Source organism: Neoarius graeffei, chromosome 10 (genome assembly GCF_027579695.1).
Source record: "Neoarius graeffei isolate fNeoGra1 chromosome 10, fNeoGra1.pri, whole genome shotgun sequence".
Lineage (NCBI taxonomy): Eukaryota > Metazoa > Chordata > Actinopteri > Siluriformes > Ariidae > Neoarius > Neoarius graeffei.
The window spans coordinates 52,903,529-52,914,494 of record NC_083578.1 but is presented as its reverse complement, the minus strand read 5'-3'; the positions used below and the strand labels follow the sequence as shown (position 1 = coordinate 52,914,494).

The following is a 10,966-nucleotide window of genomic DNA, read 5'->3' as shown; positions in this document are numbered from 1 at the left end:
TTGTTTGAACATTACTGAAGTTGTGTTTTTCAACTAATGCTGATTTTATCATTAGCAAGTGCATTCCTAAAATGCTGTTTATTTTAATTTTAATAGTCACTGAAAAAAGTCATATTTAGGGTGAAAGAGTTTATTACGGGTCTTTAAATAAATCACTCACTTTTAATTGAAAATAAAAGTTAATAATAGTTTGTTTTATGATTTAATGTGCCTCAGGAAAAAGATAGAAAATATGCTTCAACTTAAAATTCAAACAAAAACATTTAAAAATATAAACCAATCATGATGATTTTAAGAATCAATAAATGGACATGGGCATTGTTTATTCTTTTACAAAATATATCATTAAATATCAAAAACAAAAGGATGTTTTTGATACACAAAGACATTGTGCTCTTTAAAATAACTTTATAATACAACAGTATACAAATAGGACTAGACAACTTTAAAATTTGCATATTTCAAATTAATCTAAAATGTTATTCAATTAATTGACAATACGTTCAAGTATATTTGTTTTTGGCACCAGAACAATTAATTAATCCCATTAAAGAAGGGAATTAGTTTCCTATAGCATACAAATATGCTCTACTTTTGAACCCTTAGAAAATGCTTCTTGGGAGTACACTAATAAGGCTAATACATACATAATATTCAGACATATTTGGCACATGAGTGAAAGCATGTTGTATCTCCTTGGATAATTATGATTATATAATCAAATGATATGTTTTAACTATTCAAAAGTGTCATTGAAAGAACATGCATGTAGGCATGCATGCATGTAAAAATATGGATGCTACATGTTTCATGAGACTCTTCCTTGCCCTGTTCTTTCATTATTAAGGGTTCCTGTTAATATTAGTTTGAATTACATAATTATGAAATGTGATTCAATCAAAGGTGAGGTTCAAATAGACAAATTTGCTCAAAGTAATAACTAAACAAGGACTTGACTTAAGGTAAATGACTGACAGTATTGCACAAAGTGTAATTAATTTTCTCTCCAATTTAGTTTTTAATGAACCTCTACAACTGGCTTTACTATCCAACTACTATGTACTGTACAACGCACAGTCTGGGGAATAACTAAAAACCTGAGAATAATGATGAAAATCTTCACGATTAAGCAGAATGATGCTCAGTGGATAGCAGTAGAGTACCAGATAATAGGTTTCTATTTTCAGTAGTGAAGGCATTACAACACTGAAGTTGTAGACTTCTGGAAAGTGAAAAAAAGCTTTATATTTTAGACTTCTCATAGTACACGGATGATTGCTTTGTATATGCTCAGGATCAAGCTTCATGAGCCACAGGAGATGTTTAACAGTCTTGAAGAATTTTCCAAATATGCTGATGACTTATTGGCTGTTTTCCTCATTTTTAAAAAGTTTTAGACACTGTAGACTGATTGGTGTGACTGTGGTTTGGAATGGAGAAGGCAGAATGTTACAGGATGAGGGAAGGTAAATTAAGTCCAGAGCTGTGCAGTGTGTGATACTACCAACCCTCCACTTCTACAACAAATGGTGCTTTGACCTCGATCTTCCCACTGTTCACTATAACACACTCTGTGTAGGGCAAATTTCTATCGTTTGTGTCCTGGAGCTCAATCGTGTGAACAACAGTCTGGAAAGTGGGAAAGAGAGAAACATCTGCTATTTGTGGCAAATAATAACATGCATATAACCTACATAACGTCTATTATTATTATTATTATTATTATTATTATTATTATTAATAATAATAATAATAATAATAACAACAACAACATTGTCATCATCAGCAGCAATAATTGTAAATAGTTAATTTTATTTTCCTTGTGTTAAACAATTAGTGGGTCAAGAACTGTAAAAGTTAAGCATCTCTGGGGTTTAAAATCAGCACACAGACATACCATGCCATCCAAGACCTTGCCAAAGACAACATGCTTGCCATCCAGCCAGGGAGCCCGTACTAACGTGATGAAGAACTGTGAGCCATTGGTGTCTGGGCCTGCGTTAGCCATACTGACCCAGCCTGTACCCTGGTGCTTTAGCTTAAAATTCTCATCTGCAAATGTGTTTCCGTAGATGCTTTTACCTGTAATACAGATAAGAGTTATGAGAGGTTTAATGTACTGTGCACAAAAACAATTAATTTGGGGTTTGACCTTAACTACCTAAGATGATGCTTGAATTAGAGTAAAACTTCACCTCCTGTTCCATCTCCAGCTGTGAAGTCCCCTCCTTGAATCATAAAGTCCTTGATTACACGATGGAATTTACTTCCTTTGTAACCATACCCTTTCTATAAAGAGAAAGTGAATGATGGACATACGGTATGACTGAAAACTTGCATACTGCAAACTACTGTTATTTACAGTGGTGCTTGAAAGTTTGTGAGCCATTTAGAATTCAACATCAACAGATTTTCACACAGGTTCTAAAAGTAAAAAGAGAACACAGTTAAACAAATGAGACAATATTATACTTGGTGGGGCAGCACGATGGTGTAGTGGTTAGCACTGTCGCCTCACAGCAAGAAGGTCCGGGTTCGAGCCCCGTGGCCGGCGAGGGCCTTTCTGTGAGGAGTTTGCATGTTCTCCCCGTGTCCACATGGGTTTCCTCCGGGTGCTCCGGTTTCCCCCACAGTCCAAAGACATGCAGGTTAGGTTAACCGGTGACTCTAAATTGACCGTAGGTGTGAATGAGAGTGTGAATGGTTGTCTGTGTCTATGTGTCAGCCCTGTGATGACCTGGCGACTTGTCCAGGGTGTACCCCGCCTTTCGCCCATAGTCAGCTAGGATAGGCTCCAGCTTGCCTGCGACCCTGTAGAACAGGATAAAGCGGCTAGAGATAATGAGATGAGATGAGATTATACTTGGTCATTTAATTACTGAGGAAAATGATCCAACATTACACATCAGTGAGTGGCAAAAGTATATAACCCTCCAGGATTAGCAGTTAATTTGAAGGTGAAATTAGAGTCCGGTGTCTTCAATCAATGGGAAGACAATCAGGTGTGATGCCCTGTTTTATTTAAAGAATAGGGATCTATCAAAGTCCTTATCACTTCACAACACGTTTGTGGAAGTGCATCATGGCATGAACAACGGAAATTTCAGAAGTCCTCAAAAAAATTGTTGATGCTCATCAGGCTGGAAAAGATTAGAAAACCATCTCTATATAGTTTTGACTCCACCAATCCACAGGTCAGACAGATTGTGTAAAAAAAACAAAAAGGAGGAAATTCAAGACCATAGTTACCCTCCCCCGGAGTGATTGACCAACGAAGATCACTCCAAGAGCAAGACATGTAATCATCTGTGAGGTCCCAAAGGAGCCCAGGGTAAATTCTAAACAACTAAAAGCCTCTCTTGCATTGGCTAATGTTAATGTTCATGAGTCAACCTATCAGGGGAACAGTCAGTGCGGTTACATGCACATAGAGAAAATCGAATTTCTGCCGTTGCTCGACTGAAATCGAAGTTCTAAATGGCATGGAAACACCTTAGCTAGGCTGAAATTGAACTGAACTTGATTTCTCGTAATTGAGCTACACGACCTAGATTATGCGATTTTTGCCGAGCTACTTAGTGCATGTAAACCCTATCGAGCTACGTAGTCCAGCTACTTACTTCAGCACTGCCCCTTCCGGAAGTGATGAGTGACGAGACCACAAGCGGGAAACACAACAGCCTCGGTCAAAAAAAAAAAAAAAAAAAAAAAAACAGCCTCGGTCGGCATGACACGTCACCTTAGCCGCCCACTTTATTAGGAACACTTCTGTTCGTACATACAAACTACAAACACTTCTTAGAGTTTATTTTATTTTTAAAAGGGACAGTGTACAAATTAAACATTATCCTTGTGGTAAGGACAGATGTCTGTACCAGGTTATAGCAGTACATGCTAATTTCCGCCTGTAGTCCCTTGGCAGGTGGATGTAATAAAAAGATAAATAAAATGTACAGGAAATGTCATCAAATCTGTCATTAGAGCAATTTGTAGTGATTTAGACCAGTAAAATTTCTTGTGAACACGGAACTGATAACTTTGTTTATACTCTTGAATAGCTCTTCTTCATGACGACAACCGGAAGTGTACCAACACGATGGGGCGTGTAGCGCCACCTGTGGCTCGGGTGCACAATGTACCTCACACAATAGCTCGATTCCCTTGTGTGCATGTAGGATTGGATTTCTCTGGCACCCCTGCTGGGACCCTTTGCTCGATTACCGACAGCACCTCGATTTGGATGTGCATGTAAACGTACTGACTGAATAATGGTCTGTATGGCAGGGTTGGAAGGAGAAAGGCACTGCTTTCCAAAAAGAACATTGCTGCCCATCTACAGTTTACTGAAGATCACATGGACAAACCAGAAGGCCATTTGTAAAATGTTTTGTGGACACATGAGACCAAACTATAACTTAAAATGCTTTAAATGTGAAATATTATGTTTGGAGAAAGGAAAACACTGCATTCCAGCATATCCCATCTGTGAAACATGGTGATGGTAGTATCATGGTTTGGGCCTGTTTTGCTAAATCTAGGCCAGGACGGTTTACCATCATTGTTGGAACAATGAATTTTGAATTATTCCAGCAAATTCTAAAGGAAAATGTCAGGACATCTATGCATGAATTGAGAAAGTGAGTTATGCAGCAAGATGGCCCAAAGCACACAAGTCAACTACTAAGGAATGATTTTAAAAAAAAGAAAAGAAAAAGTTAATGTTTTGGAATGACCAAGTCAAAGTCCTGACCTTAAACCAATAGAAATGTTGCGTGAGCAGTTCACGTGAGGAAACTCACCAACAGAGTTGCAGCTGCTCTGTACAGAGGAACAGGGGAAAAAAATTCCTTCAAGCTGATGTGCAGGACTGATTGACAGTTACCAGAAATGTATTGTTGCAGTTATAGCTGCACAAGGGGGTCACACCAAATACTGAAAGCAAAAGGTACACATACTTTTGCCACTCACAGATATCCATCCATCCATCCATCATCTGTAGCCACTTATCCTGATCAAAGACATGTAATATTGGATAATTGTCCTCAATAAATAAATGATCAACTATGACAGGTTTTGGATTTCTTTTCTAAAATTACTATGGTATAATTGTCATAGTTCCTAAAATTATACTATGAATGATTCATAGGTTACATAATGACTATAACAAAGCGCTCATAAATTAATGACTGGAAAGAAAAAAGGAAAGAAAAAAAACCCTACCTCTCCAGAAGCGAGAGCAACAAAGTTCATCACAGTCAGAGGCACCACCTCTCCAAAAAGTCCAATAACAATTCTGCCAACCTCATGTCCTCCCACGGTGATGTCAAAAAATACCTGCAACAGGAAGCACAGTAAAAGAGGGGAGAAACTGGTGAAAAACAAACAAACAAACCCAAAACTGTTCTTTTTTTCCTGTCACAAAGACATGAAGATTTTACGAAGTTGCATTATTTTAACTAGCTCTTGCTTGTTTGTTATAGCCTTGTCTTTCATAAGGAGGACAAGAATGATTTCTTTCAGACGTATAAGAAAGCGTGGGTGTGCATATTTCCATACTACTACTACTACTACTACTACTAATAATAATAATTATTATAGGGCGGCACGGTGGTGTAGTGGTTAGCGCTGTCGCCTCACAGCAAGAAGGTCCTGGGTTCGAGCCCCGGGGCCGGCGAGGGCCTTTCTGTGCGGAGTTTGCATGTTCTCCCCGTGTCCGCGTGGGTTTCCTCCGGGTGCTCCGGTTTCCCCCACAGTCCAAAGACATGCAGGTTAGGTTAACTGGTGACTCTAAATTGACCGTAGGTGTGAATGTGAGTGTGAATGGTTGTCTGTGTCTATGTGTCAGCCCTGTGATGACCTGGCGACTTGTCCACGGTGTACCCCGCCTTTCGCCCATAGTCAGCTGGGATAGGCTCCAGCTTGCCTGCGACCCTGTAGAAGGATAAAGCGGCTAGAGATAATGAGATGAGATGAGATAATTAGTAGTAGTAGTAGTAGTAGTGAGCCATCTTAGACCACACAACGCTTTGACATGTACACGTGTCACCGCTACCCTGCTACAGCAAATACAGCAGCCAGAGCATACAGTACATACTGTACGTTCAGGCTCGAGTCAGCTAGTCTATAGCCTTTTCATCGTTCCTCGGAGGTTTTAGCATCTAAAATACACGCTAAAATACTTAGTTATGCATTTCAAAGATGCACTCCAAGCTTTCTACATCGCGTTTTAAAGCAGGACAACACCTTAATCCAGAAGCACATTAATAAAATACGCTAATGTTACCTTAATATTTCACGAACACACTTTCGGGGTACGTTTTTCAATATTATTTTATTCTTGAGTAGAATATAGCAACGGCATTTCGAAAAATGTCAATCAGAGGACGCCACTCACCTTATCCGTTACTTTCGGGCCCACTTTTGCTTGGGAATAAACCACAGTTCCTAAAAATGGCAAATAAAAAATTAATTTCAGGCACATATTTGCCCACTGCATGGCTGAATATGGATCTTTGGGTGACGTGCTCGAGCAGAAGAAACCAGGGATACTAGCGTTTACTTCCGGTCTGGATACCCCTCCTCCTGGAGGATGGCGTCATATCTGGAGTAGCTACTGGTTGTATTTATAATAATAATAATAATAATAATAATAATAATAAATAACCAACCTTTATGGACACCTGTCTATCACACCCATATGTGCTTTTTTGAACATCCCATTCCAGATTTAGTCTCCTCTTTACTGTTATAATAACCTCCACTCTTCTGGAAAGGCTTTCCACTGGCTGTGGACATTTGCTCATTCAGCCACAAGGACATTAGTTAGATCAGACCTGGGCCCTGTACTACGAACGGAGGTCAACCTATCCAGAAGTAACCCAGGGTTCCCCCGCTAAACCGGGGTTGACAAAACCTGGTTATCTTGTTTGAGGTTAAACGGTACTACGACGCCAGTTATGAAGTTGATTTGTTGAACCTGTGTTAACCTAATCAGGGTTAATGCGCGTTCACGTTAAAGGGGAGGTTATCAGCGCAAATCACCACTGTTCACAATGGCATCATGTATATTGGACAGTAGGCTAATGGGCCAAAAGAACCTGTTATTTCACAGTTTGTGACCCTGCCAACAATCAGCCAGATCAGAGGCAAGAGTATGGGCAAAATTGATGTGTTTTTTCTTTTAAAATCTAGAAATATCGTAACCGACCAGCCTCCCCTGTTTGAAAGACTACCAGCCGCCACTGTTTATAATGTTGTTGTGTGATATTAATGATAATATTGTGGGAAAACTACTTTGCATGGACGTTCATTTAATTTATTCTATCGTCATTTTGTTTGTTCTATTTTTGTGTATTTTATTTATTTATCTGTTTGTCTAGTTGTATCTATTTTTCTAATAATATATTTTTTGCATTAATAGTTTGTTTTTTCCTATTAAAATAATCTTGTGTTCTTGTTATAACTATTTATCTGACTGTTTAGTTGTATCTATTTTTGTTACAATTTCAGTATTTTTAATATAGAAAGTGTTTTTTTTCTATTAAAATGTTCTTGTGTGATAACTAGTTCTTGTTATATTTATTGTAGTTGTATCTATTTTGTATCTCAGACTTAAATATTTTTGTAAAACAAGTGTTTTTCTATAAAATATTCTTGCGTTCTTGAGAACTATGTTCTTGAGTGGGTTCTTTTTTTTTTTTTACAGAAAAGCCGTTCTGCATGGACATTCATTGAAGCCCTCATTGTTTTTTAATGGTTATTTATGAGCGTTTAGGGGTTACAATAATGTAAGTCTAGGTTGCTTTATATAAAAAGGTATGTCGAGAAATATTGATGTCACTGTCTAAGCAGAGGGATCTGGCTTCTTTAGACGCTGTCTTCTTAAAACTGAATAAATATTTAAAAAGAGCCAAATGAGCCAGTCTTTTGAACGGCTCTTTTCAAAGAACGGATCACAAAGATGCGGATCCCATCAAAGAGCCATAAATCCCATCTCTAATCTGCGCTCCGATATCGCACGGGTCATCCAGGTACGCTGGCATTGTCTCTAGAGGAAATGTCGATGGAGAGGTGGTGTTTAAAAAGGGTGTGGTTAATCGGAAACCTCGGGTTAACCAAGAACATAACCTGAGATGAGCAGGTTTGAGATGCAGCGTAAATTGCCATGGCAGCATACCTCGGTTTGAACATAGCCAACTTTCGTAGTATGGGTTAATCGGGAAGTTACGCTGCACGTGATCAAGTTACTCTCGAAGTTACCCTGGTAAGCCAGAAAACCCACTTCGTAGTACAGGGCCCTGGTGTGCAGTCGGCGTTCCAGTTAGTCCCAAAGGTGTTCAGTGGAGTTGATGCCAGGGCTCTGTGCTGGACACTTAAGTTCTTTCACATCAACCTTGGGAAACCATGTCTTTATGGATCTTGCTTTGTGCTCAAAATCAGTGTCATGCTGGAAAAGGTTTGGGCTGTTTAGTTCCAGGTAGTGAAGGGAAATTGTAATACTACAGCATATAAGGACATCATACACAATTACATGCTCACAACTTTGTGGCAACAGTTTACAGAAGACCCACATATGGGCGTGATGATCAGGTCCAAACAAAACTTTGGCCATATAGTGTGACACGTTCTGAATTTTCACCTTGTCTAAGCTTTTATGCCATTACTAAAGCAAATAGCCCAATACACAAGCCATCACTGAGTTCACAGTGTTGACTATACATGTGAAGGAAAAATGTGTCTATTCATATTATAAAGAAGCATACTACCGCATATTTATGAAAACACTTGCAAAGTCCATTCTAACAAGCTGGAGAAAGGCTTCAAACCGTGTGCTGCATTATAAATACACTACTCTGAAGATAAGAAAATGCCTATGAACAGAAACAAACACCCAAGCCTTTCCTATAGGCCTTTACTTCCATGTTACAAATATGGTAGTGTATGTAATAACACTTCAAAACTTCTGGTGAGATAGCGAACAATAGCAAAAAATTTAGCTTGCAATGACAGATGATGAAGGTGACCATTTAAAGAGGCAGCACTTACATCTGTATGTAGCATTTCAAGAACCTGACTGCCCAAAAACACAAAGGCTGTAAATGCCTAAGACATGCCTAAAACATACCTTCTCGATTTGAAAGGACAGATCAAATAACAGTTGTCAAGCAAAATGATTTTGAACAGAGAAAACCTAGCGGTGTGCTTAGGACCAGCTCCTGCTGCAGACCATGACTACGCAGCTGTTTCTTCTCCTTGCAATCTAGCTATATATATTTAACCTACACACACTGCTATCTTTTCTATGTTGGTTTTCGAGTAGTCAGATGCTTTGAAAAGCTGGCTACAGACATAGGTGTAGCTTCTTAAAATGCACACCCTCAACCCAGAGAATAGCACAAAGTGATTTCTTTCACATAAGAACAATTATTTGGAAATGAGTGAAGCTCAAGTATGAATGATTTGTGCATTTAGGGGTACTGCAGTGACTGTGAGCTGTATTTTCTGTTAGGAAATGGTTCAAAACAACATAGACATACCCTCAGACATAATGTAGACATACTCTCAGGAAAAAAAAAAAAAAAACCCCGAAACTCTACCTACACTTTTTGCTGGAATGGTACCTTCAAGGTATATATTTATGTTCCTTTTATCTAGACAAAGTGCATAGTGTACTTTTAATGTTTTACTCAAACTAATTATTGTCCATTTATGTACCATATTTGTTAAGGCAGGCAATTCCAGATGAATGGTACAATGATGTGCCCAGATACCATCCCAGTAACAAGATATACTTTTTTCTGACAGTACAAGTTAACCAATTTTCACTCAATTTTAATTGATTAGATCTACTGGAGGCTAATAGAAATAGCACAAGCCTATTTAATGTGCACTTTTGAGAATTTGGGACATCTTGAAAATGATTCAATTTCAGAAACATGCACATAACTTGAACTTGTCAGGGTGCAGGCACTTACTGGATGCAGACGCAGGGGAGAGTGGGTGCATCACAAACTGGAAACCAAATCCAAGATGTAATCCATGTACGGTAGCATAGTTGGGGCAGGCTAAGGTCAGTTGATGTGCAAACAGAGTAATAGAGATTGAACAAGATCAAGGTCGGGAACAATGGAGCAATAAGTTCAGAGTCATGGGAAACCGTCACCAAGAGGAAAGGCTTGGTAATGTCAAGTCTGAACACTGAGCGATATTTTGCATTGTCTGTTTGTTTGTCTGAGTCTTATATGGGAGTGTAGGTGATTAGGAAACAGGAAACAGGTGTGCCAGTATTCCAGGGAGGAGGGGCACCGTGGCACTTGGGTGTTGGGTGCGGCCATGTTCCGAGGCCGCTCTGAACCTGTGCTTTCTGCGCTATTACTGACAGACACCCCCACCCCCAAGGTGCTCACTCTGGGAGCAACTTCCCTCCTAGGGTGTCCTCTTTTTCTGGAAGCTAGCTTTTTGGGGCATTGGCTGTGAAATTCCTGAGTTAAGAGAGGGTTCAAGATGTCCTTGGCTGGCACCCAACTTTGCTCCTCCGGGCCGTACCCCTCCCAATCCACCAGATATTCCAGTCCACCTTGTCTGTGATGCGAATTGAGGATTTTTTGGACTGGGTAGATGGGATTGTCTTCTGGGTTCTGAGGTTGTGGAGGTTTGCTGACGTGTGAGCTGGTGGCTAGTGGGCCTTGGACTGCTGGTTTGAGGCATGATACATGGAATGTTGGTGCCATGTGGCAATGTGGCAGGAGTTCCGACTTGTAGGAGACTTCATTAATCCAGTTCTGTATCTTGAATTTACCTATGTAGCAGGCTTGCTGTTTGCAGCATGTGCTGGTTTGAGGCAGATCCCTGGTGGATACCCATATGCAGTTGCCAGGAGAATATACTGGTGTTTCTCCCCTATGCTTGTCTGTGTATCATTTGTATCTGCTGGCTACTTCCTCCAGGCATTGGTGAACTCCCTCCC

General features: G+C 39.6%; 1 protein-coding gene across 1 annotated transcript; it reads right to left on the bottom strand.

Annotated features, from left to right (window-relative positions):
• Positions 1 to 374: 374 nt before the first annotated feature.
• On the bottom strand, positions 375 to 6,572 carry ppic (peptidylprolyl isomerase C). Its single transcript, XM_060931879.1, has 5 exons — positions 6,395 to 6,572; positions 5,221 to 5,334; positions 2,196 to 2,289; positions 1,898 to 2,082; positions 375 to 1,629 (listed from the first exon to the last, which is right to left on the bottom strand). Exons 1-5 carry the CDS (start codon positions 6,494 to 6,496, stop codon positions 1,501 to 1,503), a joined length of 624 nt encoding a protein of 207 aa, XP_060787862.1. The 5' UTR covers positions 6,497 to 6,572; the 3' UTR covers positions 375 to 1,500.
• Between the last annotated feature and the right edge of the window lie 4,394 nt (positions 6,573 to 10,966).